General features: G+C 42.8%; 1 protein-coding gene across 2 annotated transcripts in view; it reads right to left on the reverse strand.

Moving 5' to 3' along the window:
• FGD3 (FYVE, RhoGEF and PH domain containing 3) overlaps positions 1-23,047 on the reverse strand; it is a 181,794-nt gene that overhangs the window by 13,541 nt on the left and 145,206 nt on the right. For both annotated transcript variants that reach the window (XM_075005650.1, XM_075005651.1), the window contains exons 12-17: positions 22,375-22,454; positions 21,965-21,995; positions 21,395-21,496; positions 14,272-14,334; positions 4,261-4,386; positions 418-567 (exon numbers count right to left, since the gene is read on the reverse strand). In XM_075005650.1, coding sequence (XP_074861751.1) covers positions 418-567; positions 4,261-4,386; positions 14,272-14,334; positions 21,395-21,496; positions 21,965-21,995; positions 22,375-22,454 — 552 coding nt within the window. The remainder of the gene's footprint in view (positions 1-417; positions 568-4,260; positions 4,387-14,271; positions 14,335-21,394; positions 21,497-21,964; positions 21,996-22,374; positions 22,455-23,047) is intronic.

Genomic DNA, 23,047 nt, shown 5'->3' on the forward strand with positions numbered 1-23,047 from the left:
GAAGTTTCAAGAGCACAAAGCTTACCAGAAGGGGAACAAGAGAATTTTTCTGTCAGAAGTTATATGGAAACTAGTTTGATGTCTGTAAAGCTACACCTTGGGCAAGCTGTGTACGGTGTCATTCATTTGAACAGAGTAGAATGATCCAGCTTGCCAATTATTTAAACCCGAGGGCTGCAAAACCTGTGCATCCTTGCAAGAAAAGTACAAAATTCCGAAGTGTCTGAAACAGGATTCATGATGTATGCCCATACAGTTCTACAAGTGCCTGTTTGTCAGGTATACGTTGTGAGTGATAATCTACGAAAAGGGTGTAAGATCATGGAGAAAAGCATGACTCAAGGGATTTAATGAATACAATAACCAGCATCTTCAGGAATCTAACATGCTGCAAGCTTATTAGCAAGATAACTGTACCTCAATGGCTGTTTTTTTCTTTTGTTCTCCCACAGATTCAGCTCCTGGGTTGCACGGGACTCCCGAAGACAGCAGAAAACAGTCTTTACACACTCTGTGGCGGCTGTTATCTGCAAGTGGCTTAAATTCAGAGCATTTTGCACAGATAACCTGTACCAGAAAGATAATACTTCATTCTTCGGCCATTATTAAAACAAAATCCTGGTCATTACCACAACTTTGCTGGGGATACATTGCTGAAATAAAACCCTGCAATCTAAGGAAAGGACGTGATAGTTGACAGATTGCATGTATCTTACATAGGTTTAAGCCTGACACAGGATACGCTCCCTCCCGGAATCAGAAATAAAGGACTTTTTGTCTTGCATTGTGTTTCCAGTGACTGATAGATGCCTTTTTGTTCCCATCTAAAAGGTCTGAGTTAAGTGTTCAGTGCCTAATGATTGTGGGTACACAGCCTGAGATACCCTAAAGGCGCCTGATTTTCACAGTGAGCGGGAGGTGGGTGCTTGTTGCTTAGAACTGTCTCTCTCTCCAAAAAAAAAAAATCAGGCCCCTGTGGGGTGTCTGGAGCACAGGATCCAAAAATTGAGTCACTTTTGAGAACTCAGACCACTAAAGTGTCTACCACATATTATGCTCGGTGCTTGGCCCCCTCTTCCCCCTGCGCTCCTGGCCCACGAACTCCAAGCCACTCCCTATCAAAGTTCCTAAATTTGAGGCACACACCAAGAGTTCCGATTCCCCTTAGTTGGGGTTCTTCACTAACTTCCTCCCTTCCTTTTTGCCCACAAGGCTGGAGGCAGGGGGGACTTACTTGCCCCCATGATTGTTGAGTGGGCAGGCTCTGGTTCTGGCCTTCAAGCCATGGAACCATGCTCCTGCCTCCTTGCTAGTACGCCCTCTTCTCCCACCTCCAGGCCTGGCAGTGGTCAAAGAAAGTGGGGTGGAGCTAGCTGGGCCCTAAGGCTTTGTTTCGCCTCTGGGGCACTGGGCATTCTTGTTTCTGCCCCTTCATTTATAGTTTTCATTTTTCTTTTTCTTTCTTTCTTTCTTTTTCCTCAATTGCTTGCTTTGGTAAAACAAGCAGTTAAATGTAATAGGAAATCAAAGCTTGTGAAAAGCGCTGGACTTACAGCTCTGGAGACCCAGCTCAACATTTCATCTGCACAGCTGCTCTGTACAACCCCAACCCATCAACCTAACCACTCAGCTAGAGGATTCGTCCTCCTGAAGAGGAAGAAGGTAGTTCAGTCTACAGGAATACCACAAAAGAATGCAGTTCAGGCCATCCCTCCAGCAGGAGCACAGAACACCAACTTATTTTGCATAGGCCACTGAACAGCACCCTGAAAATGACAGCAAATGTCATTCGCTACTTATCTGGGCGCGTATGAATTCATGGGCCAGGGTTACCCCTATACCCAAGCTCCCAGAGAGGCAAGTGAAGGGCTTCTCAGATGCTTGGCTCTAGAAACTGAATACCAGTAGTGAAGGGAGTATCATGGAAGCTGCTCCATTGTATCACCTCCCTGACTCTTTCGTCCCAACATAACTTCTTCCTTCACTATCCCCAGTATGGCCCCCACCTCCCCCTTATACATGGTACTAGTATTTCCAGCACAGGGAGTGGCAGAGCTAGACAAGAGGGCTGGTAAAGGAGGTGGCTCAGGCAGCTTTGTGTCAGCAGAGATTCTCCCTGCCGAGGGAGGACATGTGTACAAATCTCTAGCTGCTTTAAGCTTTGATGCCAGGTTAAGCTGGCAAGTGGGAGAACCTGGCCCCTTGTCTCCATATCCCATTACAGAACAGTGATGCCTGTGTTCAGATTTGAAATCTCATGGTAGAGATGGAACCTCCCTAATGTGGACTTCCTTTGTTTGGCAACACCTCCAGTCTGGCATCACTGTTGCCCCTGTGTGCACTCCAGGGCTAGAGCATTTATGGGGAAAAACAGTGGGCTGGGACCAGGAGCGTTGGGATTCTAGGGAAGACTGGAGCTGGCAGTGGGCTGCAGTTGTAGGGAGGTCCATGGTTAGGAGTGGAGTCCTGGTACCCCAGGACCAGCAGCAGAGTCCCAGAACACAGGCACTAAGCCCCTGGGGAAGTTGGAGGGACCACTGCCCCAGGGGCCAGCAGCCGGGAGCAGAGAAACTGGTACTGACCTCTGCTGATCTGGTAAATCCCCTAGTTCAAGGTGCCAGACCAGGGAAGTTCAACCAGTACTAACTGCAGAAGCAAAGCCACTGTGGGGAAAGAGATCCACTCTATGTTCGTAACAACAGCGGTCAGCAGGATTTTACTTCAAATCCCATTTTATTATACAACAAGAGAGTCTAAGAGCTCTTTGGCCCCTATACTATATTTTCATATGTATGGGGTCTATAGGTTCTGTATTACTGCACAAAGCATTGCACTGCTTCAGTTCATTGCATGGTATGCCGCTGTGGAATGCAGCATCCTTCTATCAAAATGCACAAACAAAAGCAAACTAACATTTTTAATAGATAGTCTTTACTGGAGGCCAATTAACTCCTTTCACCTCCATTCTACTGCCCACATCAGAAAACACTGCACAACCAACAATTGTTGAACATTAATTGATTAATAACTTAGTTCTCGCTACCTTTTTGTCCATGAGGGAGCTTTTGTTTGATTGTTTTTTAAGACTGAGTTTTGATGTAACAATATAAATAGCAAAGAAAGTGTATTTATCTTAGTACTTACTTTTTAAAAACACAAGATTCAAGATGGCTGACTCCAGAATAATAGTGTCTCTTTCACTGTAACTGTACTTGGATTCTCAAGATGAATGTTTTAAAAAGGATGGCTTTTACTAATGGGAGCCACACCTCTTACTTGACTGCTCAGATTCAAATTTATCTCCATTCCACAAAAACTTGATACTACTGCTTTAATTATTCTAAACTAATTATAATCAGGAACATGGAATCATGAAACTAATGTCACAGAAGGAAGGTTTCGAGCCAGAATGAGGTGATCGACCTTGCATAATTTTGGACTGGGATTTGCAGAAGAACCCCCAAGAATCTGGCATCCCAAATGCATTGTGATTCAATTGGACATGGGGACCTAACACCCTTCAGCTCCTCTGAAATGCATGTCTCTGGCTTCAAGCACCTGGATTTTTCAGACCCTACAAAAGCACAGAAGGATACCCTCTTTGGCCAAAAGCACCCTAATTCAGTTTTATGATGACAGAAAACACAATCCCATCACTTCAACACTGCATACTGAGTGCCCCGTGACATTCTGGTTGATCAAGTCAATTAGTACAATTTGCCTTCATCACCTTAGTCACAAAATGGCTGGTTTCCTCCCAGAAAGGGAGGAGGAAGAAGACACCTGGAATCTTGTAGGAACAGGCTGCTGACAAAGATCTAGGAAAGCTGAGTTCCAGACTATTCATTCTGCTGATGGTGCATAGCTAAGGCATGCTGGTACGTGAAGGAAACCTTGCTCAACGAGGCTGACTTTTGGGACACCGGATACAAAAGAAACTCGGGCCCAAAGGCAGCTTTCCTGTCAGCCATGGAAGTGTGACATTTGTCACCTCAACCACTTATTCACAGACTTCTACACCACTGTAATTTTGCTCCCCCCCCCTTTTTTTTTTTGCCTGACCCCCAGTGGACAAAGTAAGTGGAAAAGTCTGTACAACCTCAGCCCTGCTGCAGACCCCAGTGCCTATCCTACGGGGAACTGAAGAGCCCCGTGAGAACTGAACACACTAGAATTTGGTGAAAACCCTTTTCTGTTACAAAGAGACGAATTAAATGGACAGAAAATGCAACAATGCTACAGTTTCATTCTGATACTCACTGCCCCGCATTGTTTGCAATGGTGCCGCCTTTTAGTGATGGAGTTAAAGCTTTCACTGCAGCTTTTGCAAGCTTGTTTTTCCTTGTCTCGCTTGGATTTAGAAGACGATTTTCTGCAGGATTCAGCCTGAAATTAAACATAGTTTATTGCAACACAATTCTCAGTTCACAAATGCAGAACAATTCTCTGCCACTCAAATCTACCATGCTCATGAAGCTCTTTCCTAGCTATATTCCCTACACAGACAATTTTAGGGAACAGTTCCTCCTACCCAGCCTTTGGGGTTGGCGTGGCAAGGTGTGGGGAGGAGGAGTGTGCTGATTTTTAATCACAAGATTCTCGGCTGTTTGGGCCCTACTCCTCAGAGTCTATCTTGTCCACTGTGCATCACCACAGTCGTGAGGCGGGGGAGGATGGATTGCCCCCTCAGCAAACTCACAGATGACATTAAGCTAGGGGGACAGGTAGATAAACTGGAGGGTAGGGACAGGGTCTAGAGTGACCTAGATATATTGGAGGACTGGGCCAAAAGAAATCTGATGAGCTTCAACAAGGACAAGTGCAGAGTCCTGCACTTGGGACAGAAGAATCCCAAGCATTGTTACAGGCTGGCTGCCAACTGGCTAAGTAGCACTCCAGCAGAAAAGGTCCTGGGGATTATGATGGATGAGAGGCTGGATATAAGTCAACAGTGTGCCCCAAGAAGGCTAATGGCATATTGGGGTGCATTAGGAGAAGCATTTCCAGCGGATCTATAGAAGTTATTATTCCCCTCTATTCGGCACTGGTGAGGCCTCATTTGGAGTACTGTGTTCAGTTCTGGGCCCCCCAGTATAGGAAGAATGTTGATGCATTGGAGCAGGTTCAGCAGAGGGCAACAAAAATGATTTAGGGGCTGGAGCACATGACCTATGAGGACAGGCTGAGGGACTTGGACTTCTTTAGTTTGCAGAAGAGAAGAGTGAGGGGCTATGTGATAGCAGCCTTCAACTTCCTGAAAAGGGGGTGGGGAGGGCTCTAAAGAGGATTGAGAGAGGCTGTTCTCAGTAGTGACAAGTGGCAGAACAAGGAGCAATGGTCTGACATTATAGAGGGAGAGGTGTAGACTGGATATTAGGAAAAACTGTTTCACCAGTAGAGTGGTGAAGCACTGAATTGCTTTACCTAGAGAGGTGGTGGAATCTCCATCTCTAGAGGGTATTTTTTTACCTCTCTCTCCATCTCACATACTGTCCCAGCACACATTCTTAATTCCCCTCACTTCTGCCCTAACCGCACCCTTCACCCTACTCCTCCCAGCCACTCCTTCTCCTGGAGCAGGGCATTGCTGACTTGTACGTTTCCTAATGCCTCTAACTGACCCTCTGTTCTGATATTCTCTGGGGAGAACGGAAAGCAGACTGCCAGTCAACAGTGCTACACAAATGACCCTGACCATGAAGGCATTAAATTATCCGACTGGCAGTGTGATGTAGTTCAGTCCAAACCCAGTAAAAGCTAATCCCTCATTTTAAAATAAATTTATTCTTTTCAATTGCCTCCTTCCTGCTTCAAGGGCAAACCTTTAAGGAAGTACAGATGATGTTTCGCAGTTAAACTTTATGGAGCACAGTGATACCGATGTGCTCATTTAAGGAAAATGGCTATCGCTCCCTTTACACACCCGTTTACAGCTGCTGAGAGCAGGGTGCTCCTATGTCTTCTCACTTACACAGCTCAAATGGGGTGCTGCTCTTCACAGGCAGCTAACCTGACCCTGTTGCAACCAAAACACTGACTGGACTGAGGCTTACTACTATTGAAAACAAGCAGCCCTGTAGCTCATGACCTAACAAATCAATTTGTTAGTCTTTAAGGTGCTACAGGACTGCTTGTTTTTTGTGAAGCTGCAGACTACCATGTCTGCCTCCCTGAGGCTGCGTCTACACGTGCACGCTACTTCGAAGTAGCGGCACCAACTTCGAAATAGCGCCCGTTGCGTCTACACGCGTCGGGCGCTATTTCGAAGTTAACTTCGACGTTAGGCGGCGAGACGTCGAAGTCGCTAACCTCATGAGGAGATAGGAATAGCGCCCTACTTCGACGTTCAACGTCGAAGTAGGGACCGTGTAGACGATCCGCGTCCCGCAACGTCGAAATTGCCAGGTCCTCCATGGCGGCCATCAGCTGGGGGGTTGAGAGATGCTCTCTCTCCAGCCCCTGCGGGGCTCTATGGTCACCGTGGGCAGCAGCCCTTAGCCCAGGGCTTCTGGCTGCTTCTGCGGCAGCTGGGGATCTATGCTGCAGGCACAGGGTCTGCAACCAGTTGTCAGCTCTGTGTATCTTGTGTTGTTTAGTGCAACTGTGTCTGGGAGGGGCCCTTTAAGGGAGCGGCTTGCTGTTGAGTCCGCCCTGTGACCCTGTCTGCAGCTGTGCCTGGCATCCCTATTTCGATGTGTGCTACTTTGACGTGTAGACGTTCCCTCGCTGCGCCTATTTCGATGTTGGGCTGAGCAACGTCGAAGTTGAACATCGACGTTGCCGGCCCTGGAGGACGTGTAGACGTTATTCATCGAAATAGCCTATTTCGATGTCGCAACATCGAAATAAGCTATTTCGATGTTGGCTGCACGTGTAGACGTAGCCTGAGACTTATTATTACGGAGTTTCATTTCAGACTGTATCTGACCTTCTCAAACAAAGGCATACAACCAAGGAGACCAAGTACACTTTCCTTAATCAGCATGAGTCTAAAGAACATTCTTCCCCCGCTCCCAGGATATCTGTGTCATTCACTTCACATGGATTTCTTTTACTGCTTTACTCTCAGATTTAATGCTAATTAAACATTTAGGAGACTCCATTTCCTTTCAACTGTCAGGGAATGAGCTCTTCTTAAATGGTTACAGCAAAGCACTTCCTCATTGGCAATTAAATTTTAAAAAAGTTCTTATATTGTTACAAGTGGCATTAAAAGATGTTGGTGCTCATATATACCCATGTGGCTTTACTGCTGTTAGTGGGGTTGCATGGGGGTAATCAAAGGCAAAATTTGGTCCAGTGAGTTAAGTTACTGTAAGGCAATCTTAAAGAATAGTGTCAGATCAACACTATGTCTACCTGATAGCTGCATCAACAGGAACATTGATCAAGTAATGACTGCAGTGAGGAGAAATCACTGCTTAAAATTCCCCACTATACACTAGCTCACTTCAGTGGGAAGTCAGCTGATTGATTTGGAATGCACTGGGTAGCTCCCTAATAAATGAGATGATAATAACATGCATTTCCATAGTTTAAAAGAGAGGACGCTGCCAGTAAGGTATTTTTCATTAGACACGGCAACTTTGAAACTGTACTTCCCCCTTTAATCTAGAACAGCCAGAATCAGCTGACCTTCATGACTACAAGGCCCAAGTTTTTATCAAAGATTTGGGGGAGGTAAGATTATGGTGCTGAGGAAGATACTGACTGAGTTTTGGGTGAGCTGCTTTTTTTTTTTTTAATTGTATTTTAATGTATGGCAAAGAGGCCTATAGCCCACAACAAGAACCTATAAAATAATTTTAAAAAGCTTTTCATTCAAAGATCTATACCTGATAAATATTAATTAAGCTTCATAATGCCCCTCAGAGGTCCATATTTAAAATGAGCAAACAGAGGTACACAAATGTCAAGTGACTCAATGTCATTTAGTTGCTCTGCAGCAGTCATGGGGGCAGGACCAACGAGACTGCTTTCAAATGTGTTTTAAGCACTGAATTACATTCAATCAGACAGTCCATCCACTTCATGGAGCAGAGGTCATTTAGTAAGTGGTGTCCTTTACCACCAACTCTACATTGCTCGCAGAGAGTGCCTTGTCAGTCAAGAGAGTGCTTTGAATAACCCACGCGCTTTGGAGGCCAGAGCCTAACTGTCATAGCTTCACTTATCAAATGAGTTTCCTGTTTCATCATCAACCATGGGCTCAGCACCCACTGGTGTTCAATGTCTTCCTCGCTATTTCCTTCCATCCTTCCCTGTCGAGTGAGGAGAGGCTTAGTTTCTGTAGACTAGCTCTGCACCAATCTACCTATTCTCTGTGGGGTCTTCCTCTCCCATTCGAACCGTCCGTTATACTACATACCAGGGTCTTGACATGTCATTCATCATTCAATCTGCAGACATGCCTGAAAAGCTTTAACTTCTGTTCTATAACCTTCTGCAGTAGGTTCTCCTTCAGTTGCACCTCCCATATAATTCCTTGTTGGTGACCTTCTGCATCCATCCTATTCTCAGGATCTTTCTATAACGATTCCTCTCAATCGCCAATATTCTTCTCTTCAAATCTTTCATCATCACCCATGTCTCACATCCATACAACATGCTACTGAATCATTTTCAAGATGCTCAGCTTTGTTCTTAAGCTAAGTGCTTTGCGTTTCAAGATCTTATTCATTGCCTTCAAATTTGCTCTTGCTTTCTAGATCAGCCTAGATCATACGTCATATTGCTCCCCAGATTCATGAACTTCTCTACATTCTCTAGTTTGATACCATCTACACTGATTTTCCTTCTATTTCCTTATCTCAAATACCATTGTTTTTATTTTACTGATGTTCATAATCAGTCCATACCATTTCCCTTCCTCTTTTAGCACCTGCACTGTTCTTGCTAGCTTCTCTTCATCTTCATCAATGATAACGATATCATCTGCAAACCTGAAGTTGTTAATTCTCATCCCTTCTACCTCTTCCTTGATCTTGTCCATCACTCTCTGCATGTGCGTGATGAAGATACTCAGCAACAACAGATCTCCTCATCTTGTACCTTTACTTGTTCTAAACCAACTTTCCAACTCTCTGCACATTCTCACCACTGCCTCCACATAGTTGTTGATATCCTTCAACAACCATATCAGTCTGCTATCCACTCCATACAACTCCAACACCACCCAAGCCACTTTCTGATCTGTACTATCAAAAACCTTCTGAATATCAACAAAGCAATTGTCGACATTCTTCTCCACCATCAATCTTAGTACCCATATCTGCTGTACGGTACTTCTATCTTTCCTGAATCTCTCTTGCTTGTCTGCTAGATGTTGTTCTATGTGCGATCTCAGTCTCTCTGTCAGTATCATCATGAGCACCTGGCCTAGATGACTTGTCAGGGCAATTGTTCTGTAGTTCTTGCACTCCAATGCACTTCCTTTCTTGTGTATTGTCATTAGCATGGATCTTGTCCATTCTTTAGGTGCATAGTCGGTGTCTTTCCTGAATCATGCTTTCTCCGCTGTATTTGATCATCTTTCCTGTGATCTTATTTTCAGGGCTCTTGTTCTTTAGTTGTTTCACTTCTCTTTCTACTACCTCCTTCAATATATCAGTCTCACCCTCGGTGCTCAGTGGAGATATCTCTTTTAGTTCTTCAATCAATCACTCAGAGATGCTCGAGTCCAACTGTGCTTTGTATAGATCCATGCAATATCTCATCCATTGCTGCACAACCTTCTCCTTGCTCATGAGCACCTCATCATTCTTGTCTTTGATCACCATCTGCTTCAGCTGCCACTTCCTATTAATATTCCTAATCATTTTATACACCTCCCTGGTCTTACACTCACCATAATACCTCTTGATATCTTCACACTGCTCCTCTAACCATTTCACCTTAACCATTCTGGCCACTTTCCTTACCTCCTTGCTTTTCATTCTATATTGCTGTTCCACCCTCTCAGAAACATCCCTTCTTATCTTCAGTGCTGTCTGCTCTTAGACCATCTTCAGTGTCTCTTTCACAATTCACGTCTTATTGATCTTTTTTTCCCAAACTGCTTAACTGCCTCTTCTCTCACTGTGGTTAGCCCTTCAACTCTCTTATTTAGGTCTTTCTCTGTGCCCACATTCCTGATCTTCTCTTCGAGTGCTTCTCTGTACGCATACCCTATTTCTTCCTCACCTAGCCTTGCCACGTCTCTTCCTTTCTTGAACTATGTCTTATACTCTCTCTAGAGTTTCATCATGATGTTTGCGATCACTAGACCATGGTCTGAATCTATATCCACTCCTTGGAAAGTTCAGCATTGCTGTACTGATGTTACCCCTCTTCTTCTTATCAAGATCATATCTATTATGTTCTTGGACTTCACATCATTTGATTGCCATGTCCACTTCCTACATTCCTTTTGTAAAATGATGCGCTGATCCTAATATGATGCCAGTAGAACTAACTGATAAAAGATGTGAGCTTGGACGTTGCCTGGATAAATGAGGTCCACGATATCAATCAAGCGATTGGGGTTGGGTCGATAAGTTAGCTCCCGAAAGAAAACGACAACTAGCACACATACTATCAATTGGAATGTGGAACATTGGAACACTGGGGGTGACTGCAAAGTTACAGCTGTTTAGAAAGGAGGTGGAGAGATACCATTGTGATATTGTTGGACTGGTGGAACTGCATTGGATGGCATCAGGAAAGATGTGTGGCTGCAAAGTTGTTTGGTCAGGGAACGAAATGAAGCATGAGGCAGGAGTCAGATTCCTTTTTAGCAAAAGAGCTAGAGGAGCATTGTTAGGATACAAACCAGTGAGTAAGAGAATGGTAGTATCGAGATTTGAAGCAAAAACATTCAACATCTCAGTCATTCAGGTGTATGCAGCCACATTGTACAATACAGAGGAGGAGATCGAGATATTCTCTAAAGACTTGACAAAGACACTGGAGGAGATACTGATGTGCTGATCATTGGAGGAGATTGGAACACGAAGGTCAGATTGATGATGAAGGCTGGAAGAGAGTCATGGGAAGGTTTGGGTAGGAAGAAAGAAACAAATGAGGTGAGAAACTACTAGAGTTTGCTACAGAGCATGAGATGGTGATCTGCAACACAAGATTCCAACAAAAGGACTGTAGGAATTGGACATGGCGATCAAATGACAGGAAGTCCAAGAACATGATAGATTTGATCATTGTAAGAAGAAGATGGGTAACATCAGTAAAGCAGTGCCAAACTTTGACCACTAATCAACTTTTATTCTGCAGCACTCTCACACTTTTAACATTCTGATTTCTAGTTAAAATTTCCAATGAAAATTTGAATTTTGATTAAAAAATGCAAGACAACTTCCATGATTACACTTTGGGACCACTCAGGCTTTCAAACTAAGAATGTGCATAAGCGGCTACAAGATCAACACTTACACTGGGGAAAAATGCCAAAAGCAAATGCTATTAATGAACTTTGGAAGCTTCCTTCACTTCAGAGGGAGGAAGGGAAGCCAAGAGAATTTGCCATAAGATTGCAGAATGAAAAGAGTTTGCGGGACTGTCTGTTTCTGTAATTTAATTGTTTTCTTTTCCATTTTTCTCTCACCTAGTCTAGTATTTAAAATATAAGCACTTAAATTGCAGAAGCAAGTTGTATGCAGGAGTTCACACAGATAATCAGGTGCTTACACAGACAGGTGGATGAACAAAAGAGCTATTTCCAACATCATTTACCCATTTTTATGGGGCTGTGTATTTTCCATGTGAAAAGTACCTTTTCATGAACAATACTCACACCACGAGTCACTGCAAATGTATCACAGAAGGAGAAATGGAATTAACTCACATTAAATAGTACATTTTTACACTCTATAATGCTGCTGGGTTTTTTTGTTTTTGTTTTTTAAACTTTGTGGTCAAAAATTCTTGACTACATACCGATGTGTACACGTACCAGGATTGCTGGTAAGACGTTTATACTGAACATTAGGAATTGCAGGGTGGGGTTGAATTTATGTATACAATTAGCACCGTGTAATGCTTGTAAGCAAATACCATCATGCAGTGTTTGTATACTTCTTGCATTTCTTCTATTATTTCTTTTTTGTTTGGCTACACTAATGCACAATGAACTTCAACTAAGTCTTGTTGGTCTGAAGAAGTGGGTCTGTCCCACGAAAGCTCACCTAATAAACTATTTTGCTAGTCTTCAAAGTGCTACTTGACTGCTTTTTGTTTTGATAGTGTATAGACTAGCATGGCTTCCTCTCTGTTATTGTTCTTCTTTATATTTCTTCAGTCAGCTGAGCCAGACATAGAAGGGAGCTTCTAGTTTGCTGACCACCACCACCACCAAGTGGTTTACATGCATAAGCTTAAAATAGAATGAGTGCACTTCCTTTTACACAAATAGCAGGATGATTCTTAATAAGCTTCACAGCTAAATCAAATAAGGCTGTGACAAGCAACACAGTTCGGGCTGATGTTACTCTTCAGTCACACAACTTTTTAAAAATACAGCAAAATGAGACCCAATCAGTGTTAGTTACTGGGGGAGGATAAGGCTTATCAATCTGATAAAAAAAAAACAAAAAAACAACAAACAATTTTTCCTCCCCATCAACTCAAGTATATTATTTAAATTCAGGGGTTTTCTAAAATATATTCTCCTTCAAATATATTTTGGAAGCTTTAAATAAACTAAGGTATACCATTCAAATCCACTATTACGCAAATCTGTATTAAAAATTAGGCTCAAATATATATTGGGACTTTACATCCAATTTTTGTGCAAATATTCCGTTATGAAACATGAGATCAAGAGAAAAGTTTCCATTTTTTAAAACTGCGATTGCAAGCAATTTCATTTCTGAACTGAATGTATGACTGACTATAAAGAAAAACAGACGTGACTTGTGATTTTCACTGTTTATTGTGGAAATGCAGAACATGAATAAAACAAATAATGAGAAGAATGCCAGATTCCAAAAAATCTTTCATTTTTAATAGATTATGTGCTGTTAGTAGTACAGAGAAGGAACTGTTTCACTGAAAGCAATGACCTTTATTCAAATCTTAACTGTCTTTATCTGTACCCATTATCTTTGTTCCATCAAAGCTGTCTTATAAAAAACTGTTTACCCTTTGCTTGCTGATTTCTGAAAGTAGGATGTGTCTCCCAGGTAGAGCTCTAACACCACACCAATCCCAACATACTTGGAGAATCACCTTACTAAAGGTGTTCTGGGCTCATTCCGTACATACGTAGCAGCTGGACCACCAGAAGGTCACATGCTAGAGAAAGGGAATAAATAAGGAGGTGGGCATGGGGAAGGAAGGACAATAGCTATGCAGCATCTTACGTGTGCTTTCAGAAAGGAACAAGGACACTTGAGGTTCTACTACTAAAACATATCTACTATACACATGGATGGAAAAAGCTGAGGACAAAATATGAGGCTGCCTTGAGACTACATTTGAAGCACTGGGTAACTAATGCTATTGAAGACCACCTCTGACCATTCCACAATAAATTGGGACGAGTTTCAGCAGGAACTCTTGCCCACAACCCTTCCTGAAGGCCTGGGATTCTGACAGCCTGTCTTAGAGGAGAGAGTACTAAAGTTGTTCGAGGAGAGAGAGTACTCAGGGAAGAATGGACTAAAGACAGAACATAATAAGCACACTAACCCTCAAGAGAAGGAGTGCTGGAATGACTCAGCAGCTGACATCAAAGGGCTATAAGGACTCTGCTGAAATTGTTTTGAAAATCATTTGGCTTGTTCAGTAGCCAGTCTTCCAGGATACTAAAGAACCAATGCTTTCAGCATTTCCAACTCTCGGTGGAAATGAGAAACATACTATGGACTAAATTATTTCTCAATTTCAATTTCTGAGTTGACATTCCATTATATAACTGCAAACACGTATGCATACAAGTCAATTAATGATCACATAGCAACACTGAATGAGGAAAATAACCAGAGTTCTCAAAAAAAAAAAAAAAGAAACCTAAAAAAAAAAAATCATGTCCTCAGCATATGGTGAGTTTTGCCAGAATTTAGAGGGTTAATTTCAGAGCTGATATAAACATTGGTATAAGTGCTACATCAGCAATTGAATGCTTGTCGGTGTAACACATACACACACATTGTGGAGGAGGGGCAGGATTGGAGGAGGAAAAACAACCAGCAGCAGGACTTTGAGAAGGTGCAGCACTCTCTCCTGCTTGTTTTTAAAATTTGCCTAAACAAGAACGTTAATCACACAATTACTTACCCCTCCAGATGCACTGAAGCCATCTGCTCCTGGCATAGATTCTACAGAGCTTGTGCTTACTATCTGAAGGAAGAGAAAAATCACAAAGAACATTTTACTATGCAGATTGCACTTAAATTATTTTCAATCATTAAAATCAAAACATGGAATAATGTACTTCCCATCCCTCACTTGTTCTGACTATGAATATGTTAATTGTACGGGTATTCAACTACTTTGGAATATTCAGCAGGCAGTAAAATGGGTGACTTTGCAGAGAGTAATGAATTATAAAAGTCTGTTTTCACATTCAGAAACATGCATGCAACACTATAAATAACTGAGACACAACACCTCAAACAGAAGAGAAGTTGTGGGTTATAAAAGCGGTCAGATTCTCGATTCCACAGCTACGTTGATTCTTGTAACACAAACCAAAAAAAAAAAAGCAAAGCAGTCTGTGCAGTCATCAGAACTCTAAGATGGAAGTGTAGACCCTTGATACAGAATTCACCCATACAATTGTTTATACAGCAGATTCATTTTAAGACATTCCAAGAAAAATGCGAACATATGTACATAGTTAATTTAATTAGGCTAAAAATATCAAGTCAAAACTACCAAGGACATAACTTGTAGGAACACTCCATAATTTACTCCAGTTTGTAACAAACAAGATTTAGGGTAGCTCTCAGGTGGAGGGCGGGGGGGGGACCAAAAACAAAACCTAAAATAAAACTATAAGGGCATTCAAACTCTGAACTAGGCTGCCAAGGGGGATTCTGGAATCACTATCGCTGGAGGTTTAAGAATAGGTGAGACAAATACCTGCCAAGGATTGTCTAGGTTGGGGTGGGCAACAAACCATCATGCCATCAAGAATAGAAGGCAGTTTGCCAGGGTTAGTCTCTGGTGGATTGCCAGACACTTTATTTACTTGAGTGTTCGCAGGTACAGCCACTCACGGCTCCTATTGGCCACGGACTGTCACTCCCAGCCAACAGAAACTGCAGAAATGGTGTCTTGGTTCACACTGTTTCCCACTGCTCCCATTGGCTGGGAACGACAATCTGTGGCCAATAGAAAGCTGCGAGTGGCTATACCTGCAGACGGGCAGGTAAATAAAACCTTTGGCAGCCATTCAGGGGCTACCTCTGGTAAAACACATGCATCTCATGGGCTGGTTATTGTCCACCCCCTGGTCTAGGTACGCCTACTTTGCTTCAGGGTGGATGGATGGACTTGAGATGACGTATTGCCATCCCTTTCTAGACCTACTTTTCTATAAGCACAGGCCTGATGCTGAGATATGCAGGGTAATTGTATCTGTCACTGCCATTTAAAGTGCAGTGGAAGATGCTCTGCATCGCTAAGGATTAGGCCCTGCTAAGTCCCCTATCTAATACACCTATATGTCACCCACATAACCAACTTCAACACATGTAATATAATACGTACATCTATTGATCTTGGACCACATCTATAGGTCCAGAGAAATCCATTAGTTATACGATATCTTCCAACTTTAATAAGAAGCTGTTTGATTCCATTTTAGCTGTAAAATAATTTGTGCTGCAGTAGTATTACTTTAGCTACTGGACTGAAACATTAGCATTGAAAGAGCTGCTAAATTTGAAGTTTAGCTGTAACCCTTTATAAACTAACACAATTGAAAAACTGCACAGAACACTAAATGGCAAATAGGAGCCAACTGCATACAACTGCTTTAAAACAAGGTAAGACTAGAATGGTAGCTTTGCACTACTCCAGGAGGAGCTGAGAGAGGGGCTACAACTATTTAGGAGGATGCAATTTTTGCTGACCTCACTACGCCAAACCCAGCTGCACTGTCTTCTGGAGAGCGGGCAACAATATTGTCTTTGGAAGTAACATACTTACTTCTCCAAGAAGGGAAAGCAGCAAAAACGGGTCTTACAAGAACTCTATCAAATCAATTAAGGAGCAACAGCGATAAGTCTCAATTGACCCTTGTTGGCGAGGAGGATGAGGCCTGTGACACAGGGTCTTGAGAGAGTGTGCAGAAGGGAGAGGAGAAGGGTGAGACAGATGTTAGCTTTGAAAGAGATGTGAGAATGTTCTCCAGATGGAGAAAAGCATCTTAGCTGTTCGAAAGCACTTCAGCAGCCTCAACCAAAAAAATTATATGTAACATCTACACTGAAGCTACATCTACACTAATGCCAGAAGATCAACTGCTTAGGTCCGATCTTCTGGGACGCCGTTTCGTGCATGCACAAAACAGCGCATTCTGGGGTGAACATCAACCCTGGAACTCCTTGCAAGCAGCAAGGATTGAGGAAAGTTGACTGGAGGAGCACTCCCATCGCCCTCCTGCCATGAAGATGGCCCCAGAAGTTGATGGCTGCAAAGTCAATTTTTCGCGTGCAATTGGTGTGCTAAAAATCGCGCTGCAGCTGTCGACCTTCCAAGTAGCCTAAAAAACAGCCGTCGACCTAGCCTAAGAAACTGATAACCTCCCATTGGCACCCTCAAGACCTGTGCTACGGAAGATCTCAGAAGAGCTTTACAACATTAACGTACTGTCCTTTATCTCCTGGAGAGGGAGATACTGTACACGTGCAGTTTCCAGTACAATGTTATTTAGCAGGTGGTATTTGCTGGTCACGTAGGTTCCCCATTAGTATTTTAATGGCAACTTACATCATTCTATATAGCTGTCTCCATCCTAGCACACATCTCCCATTTTCTTTGGTGAGAAAGACTCTATGGAAAAAAATTGTTCTCTCTCCAGAGAAAAATATTTTGGTCAACTTTCCTACCGGAAAATATGCATACATGTACTCCTGCCAATGTGGAGTCCCTAGTTATGGCTCTTAAGTTACTTCTAAAATGTTACATTCAACTTTTGTATATTTTCTCCTAGCAGGATGATCATTTTTCATTCCTTTGTCTAAACGACTCCACCAGAGAATCGTTATTTTAACGGGCTCCAGAAGGTACTAACTAACTGCAGGAAATAGACAGTGCTGGAATTCAGCTTCTAGATGGCAGGAGGCCCTGCCTGTACTGAATTTAGCTTCTTAGCACAAAAGGACTCAAGGCTCTTCTTTAGCTTCCACCATTGTGTTCTTCTCACACATTGTGGGTCACCAGGTTTTTCTGAATTCATGGGAAAAAGTCCTCTTGCTTTGGACTGCTTTCTTATTAGTTAACGAGAGGAGAGATTTATGCAGCTTTAAAGATGGCAGATGGTGACTGAAGAAACCTCATGTCTGTTCTCTCTCAAAAAGAGTGGATACTGCAAAGGAATCTCAAGCAACTCCTTTAAACCACTGATGTTGCTCTTATCTGGGATTAAAGGAGAGGAAGTAAAACTGGCCAAAAAACAGGTTCACCCTTCACTCAGCAAATCTTTTCTAAAGTGTGAATTAATAACTGTGCCTGTTATTTGCATGGCAGCTGTGTCCAGGGTCACAGCCAGCGTTCCTGGTAAGCGGAACATTTAGGTGACCACCCGGGGTAGATTCAGGCGCTGCCCAGCTGATTAGCAGAATGCTCACCAGCAACAGCGTGTGTTTCTATTGGTGGTGCACAGTGGCACATGCATCGCTGCACATAAAATGTATTCATGGATGGAAATAATTCAAGAAAATGATGGTCATTTCCCCACTGCACTAGATGCTGTGCAAACTTCCTAAGAGTTACAAGAAGTGGGTGTTAAAATTAATAGCAAGAACCAGTTGAGGGAGACTTGGGATCTGCTCTTTAGGTTTGGGGTCCTTTTTTATAAGATGGTATCAGAAATTGCTGCTGGCCAGCTGTACGTCCATTATGAGGAGGCCGTACGTATAGATAATCCTGGTGGCAAAACAAGGTCCAGGATACAATAGTACCACTCTCTGAAAGAGCCCTTTCACTGACCCCAACCTTTTCCCCAAACTGCTGATGCTCCTGCCTTTATGGTGCAATGGTCAGCAGTCAGGATTCAATGATGGGAAGGGAAAGGCATTTGGAGCAGGCCTGCAAGTTTTCAGAACTCTTTTGAAACAGTGACCCTCTATATCTATACCTGCACTACATTCACTCCTGCATGCAGCCTGCAAAGCCTGACTCAGAGCTGCTAATTATTGCTCCAAAATGCATGTTCCTGGGTAGAAAAGAGGCCCAGGAAACTCGTGGAGATTAATGCCACAGTGTCCAATTTGAAGGTGTAAATGCCTTTTTGTGCCTGCTTACAGATCTTGTCAGTGCACAATCAGCAGCTAAGGGCAACATACTGGCCTGGTTTTTAAAATTAGTGAAAAGAAAGTATGTTTTATAATCAACTCTTTAAGCCTGAGTTAAGCACCCTGCTACAGTCAGTGGTGAATGTAATGCATTGCCCTGCTGGGATTCAAGATCAGGATTAAACTTGGTCTCTCTCACCTAGGAGCTAGGCCCTGTAGTAAGAGTAGAAGAGTTGAGACCCCTTGAGTTGCTCTTGACACGCCCTCCAAGCTGGCTACTGAAGATGTGTCCGCCGATGGAAGGAGAAAAGGGGACAGTTGCTCTGGGGCATGGCAATTCAAAAGGGTCTGGGGCCCCCAGCCCCCACTATTGCAGGAGCAGCTGGAACCCCAAACCCCTTAAAGTGCCACTGCAGCACTACACCCTGCACTCCGGGCAGTGCTAAAGGAGCTGTTCTTTACTTTTGGGGGAAAGGAGAGCACACTGCGCCATGTCTCTGGGCAGAGCTGCGGGTTGGCTGCCTGCAGCCTCTCACCTTCCACCCGAGGCCCCGCCCCTTCTGGGATTGCAGAGCCAGACCCCCTCCCCCGCCCCCCCCTTGCCCAGGGCCCGGAAATCTGTCAGTCCCCCGACGAAAAAGTACTGATGAGCTCTGGTGGCAGTTGCATTCAGTTCTAGTTCAATTATTCCTCAACATCCCCATCATAGAACCAAAATGTTCAGTCTTATTTACATTTATATTCCTTTGACCATGTCTTTGATTTTTGCAAAACCACAAGATTATGGGAATTCAGTTAACAAAGCATTAGGAGTTATCAAACACCAAAGACTGACTCGTCTTCACGGCAGGAGCCACTCGAGACTACCAATCAATGTTCCTTGTTATTTTTTCCACGTATGGGTGGATTAAACTTTGTTATATGCCCAGAGGTATGTGTGGATGCACACCACCAGTAGCAACACAAGTTGCCGGCTGCGGGTACTGTGGGCATTTGAATCTCTCCTGGGGGGCTGCTCAAGCACTCAGCTTACAGGAGACACTACTGCCAACACGCCTCCTGTCTGCACAAACACTGGCTGCTCAGACTGTAGTGTGGAGATGCTCAACATATTTCAGATTTTCCCTGGAGCTTCTTAGACTCAGGGCCCACCCAGCCTGTCCTAGCAATTGAGCAAAGGACTTGCTTCAATGTACTGCAGTGAGCAATGGATCACAACAGAAGTCCCGTCATTTTTAGGAGCTGATATCAACATACAATATAGCCAGTCCGAATGTTGCCATTCTTATCATATGAAGCGAGGATAATCTATTTTTCATTCTAATGTGCTTGTGAGATATTAGATCACAGATGATGGCAAACTTCATATATCTAAAATGGTACAAAACTGCGCTCGGAGATTACTCTCAGCATTTGTCCAGTTCGCCAAATTTATAGTATCAATTTCTGCACATTCAGCTTGACATCAAAGTCAATCATACTGCTAATCTAATCTGAAAATGCAGGTGAGTGATCGGGTACAGAGGAGTTCAACGGGCATACTGCATTCACGTCACAAGTGAGAAATGAATCACCTTTCTTCCTTTTTTGTCTTTTTACAAACTGCTCGTTTATGAACATGTGGCTATGCATGCTCACAATCTCAAAGGAAACTGGGGAACCTAAACTTTAGCATATGGTGTTCTGGTTTTAACCCCTTGGTTTATTTTGGTATACTACTAAAGGATGAATGATTTGGACCTACTTTGTGTCACTTGAGTGGGACATTACAGGTACTCTCTGCAAATGGATTCTCCCTATTCAGCACAGAAAGGAGGGCTCACCCACTCCTATTGCACCACCAATTCACCTCTGAACCTTGTGGGGATCTCTGCATGTGGTCCACGGACCATGCTGGGATCAGATTATCCATTACATCCTTCATTTAGGCCTTGGCAAGTTACTCCCAGAAGCAACGCTGCATATGGTTACAGTGCCTCTTCTGCAGAGTGACAGTTTGGGGTATCAGGGCAGCCTCAGAAAGGTGAGTACCTGAAAAAAGGGGACTCCAAAGGATTTAGACTTCAAAGAAATTGGAAAGGACAGATGTGGACAACCTGCTCTGAGATCTGCCTGTTCTGAGGACAGGCCACATGACCCCATAGGTCAGTTCCACTTGGAATACTCATGACACTTTCTCCTTCACAGACTACTTCTATTGTTTTGTTTTGTTTTGTTCAAATTGATCCACGCTTTGGTCTTTATTATCATCCATTTTAAGTGACTGCCTGAAATCAGTTCCCAGAACGGCCACCTCCCTTATGGGAAAGTCCTATGGAATTTAAAATGAATAAAGACACTGCTCTTACAATGTGCAGAATTTAAGAGAGCTGGTTTCTACAGGTGTTTCTGAACAATCATGGAAAACAACTGATCCACAGACCACTTTTATTAATTTCATATTTTAATCTTATATTTAGGATGGTACCATTGAAACCACTACCTTGGTTATCTTTTGCTACTGAATTCTACAGGACTTTTCTGGAAGAGGTAAGCAGCTCAGAAGAAACTCCTAATAAAATGCACCTCTCTTTATGGTAGTGTGCAAAACCACCCAGCTGCACAAACTCAACTTGCAAACAGCCAACCAGTCAGAACAATGAAGAATTACACCTGTTTTGCCAAATGAGCTATGAGTCTGGAAAACATGACTGATAGGTCCCTGCACTGAATGACCCTCAGTAATTTTATTCCATTCCTGCATGGCTCGGTAACCCTGACTGACAGGAATTTGAGAGTCAGAAAAATGGGTGTGCACTGAATAACAATGTAATATAAAGTCATGAACAGAACTATAACGTTAAAAAAGGAAAGTCAGTTGTACAGGAATCCAGGACAATGTTTATGGAAAATACTTACAAAAAATAAGAACAGGGAGAATTGTCATTCACACTTACCGAAGAGTCCGCAAGATGCTCATCTTCTTGAGAAAAAGAGCTATTAAAAGCCCTAAAGGTTTCACTGTTCTGTTTGTGTTTTTCAATTGTTGCTTGAATGACCTGGTGGAGGGGAGGGCACAGGGAAAGACAAAAACACAAGTCACAAAGAGAATCCTGGAAAAATTCTGGGTTAGGAAAACTAGCAAAATTTTTGCTAACTAAACTAACTGCACAATTCTTTGTTCTTATCGTTTTTTAGTCTTCCACCAGCAAGTGACATACTAACTAACCAGGGTCTTCTCTTGTGGCTGATGGCGCTGACTTCTCCTAACTGCACCTAGGGATTGTTGTCCTCGTTTTAGAGATGGAGAGACTGTGGCAGAGAGACAAAGCCAGACAGCAAAGTCAGTGGCAAAGCCAAGATTACAATTCAGGACTTCCTATTTTATACTAAGCCCTCCAGGTCATCCTGCTTTATTTCTTACAAACATCTTCCATTTGTTCATAATCCAAATGTGATAATGTTAACACTGAAATGAGCTGGGTACAAAGGGATGTCCATCAGTGTAGCAACATTGTTATATTAACCTGAATCCATTCTCTCTTCTCCTCTTCTGTCCTATAAAAATAAGAGACGACACATTTGCTCTATATTTAGAATTTTCAGTAAAATATTGATATTCTCAGTTTTATTTCCAGCAACAATGTTAATTTTTAGACCAGTTTCCTTATGAACATTCATAATACTGACCTTAAATAATAAATTTCCAAAATTCCTGACATGGTGCTAGAATCTGACCTACCCCAGTGGTTTGTTAAATAATGAATGCAAATCAATGTTGCACTTTAATACACTTAACAAAAATTACCTGTAGTTTAACTAATCATGTTTGTTACTAATCTCCTGGTCTGAGGCCATTCTAGCATTGTTCTGTTTCTATCTCAGCAACAAAGCATGCCTTCTCCCAGACTTCGGAAGGCCAGAAGAAACACTGTACCTAGCTTGGAGTTCCAAGGATCTCTTTTTTCCTGTTATCGAAAATGTGTGGGCCACATTTTGCTTTGCAATTTCCTGGACCTGGAAAAAGCAGTTAATAGTTTACATTTTTCATTATAACTATTCCCAAACACCACATTCAATCCTCTAAATATCCAAGCTGAGGTGACTACCAAAAGAATACAGCAGAAAGTCTCTTTTCCTTATTATTTGTATTATTTGTCTAGTGGAGGAGCCTGGAGGAGCCCCAATCCTTGAACCAGACTCCATTGCATGAGGTTCTGTACACACGCAGGACAAGATCTGGTCCCATACCCCAAGAAGTTTATATTCTAAGTTGGGTAGCAGCCAAGATTTTGCCTGTTCTCTGTTCTATTCCCTATTCCTAGTCACATCATCCCACATCCATCTGTGCAGGTGGCCATGGACCTTACTTGCTTCACTGTGCTCAAAGTCACACATACTCTGGGGCTTGTCTACTTTACCTACTGGATTGATCCCAAGGGAATTGATTTATTGTGTCTAGTATAGACAAGATAAATCAACTGCTGTGAACTCTCCTGTCAACTGTGCTGTACTATCAGAATGAGAAGCGCAGGTGGTCTTCATGGCAGAGCATCACAGAGAAGACATTTCAATAAGAAGATCTAAGTACATCAACTTCAGCTACATTA

The sequence above is a fragment of the Carettochelys insculpta genome, chromosome 11 (assembly GCF_033958435.1).
Source record: "Carettochelys insculpta isolate YL-2023 chromosome 11, ASM3395843v1, whole genome shotgun sequence".
Classification (NCBI taxonomy): Eukaryota; Metazoa; Chordata; order Testudines; family Carettochelyidae; genus Carettochelys; species Carettochelys insculpta.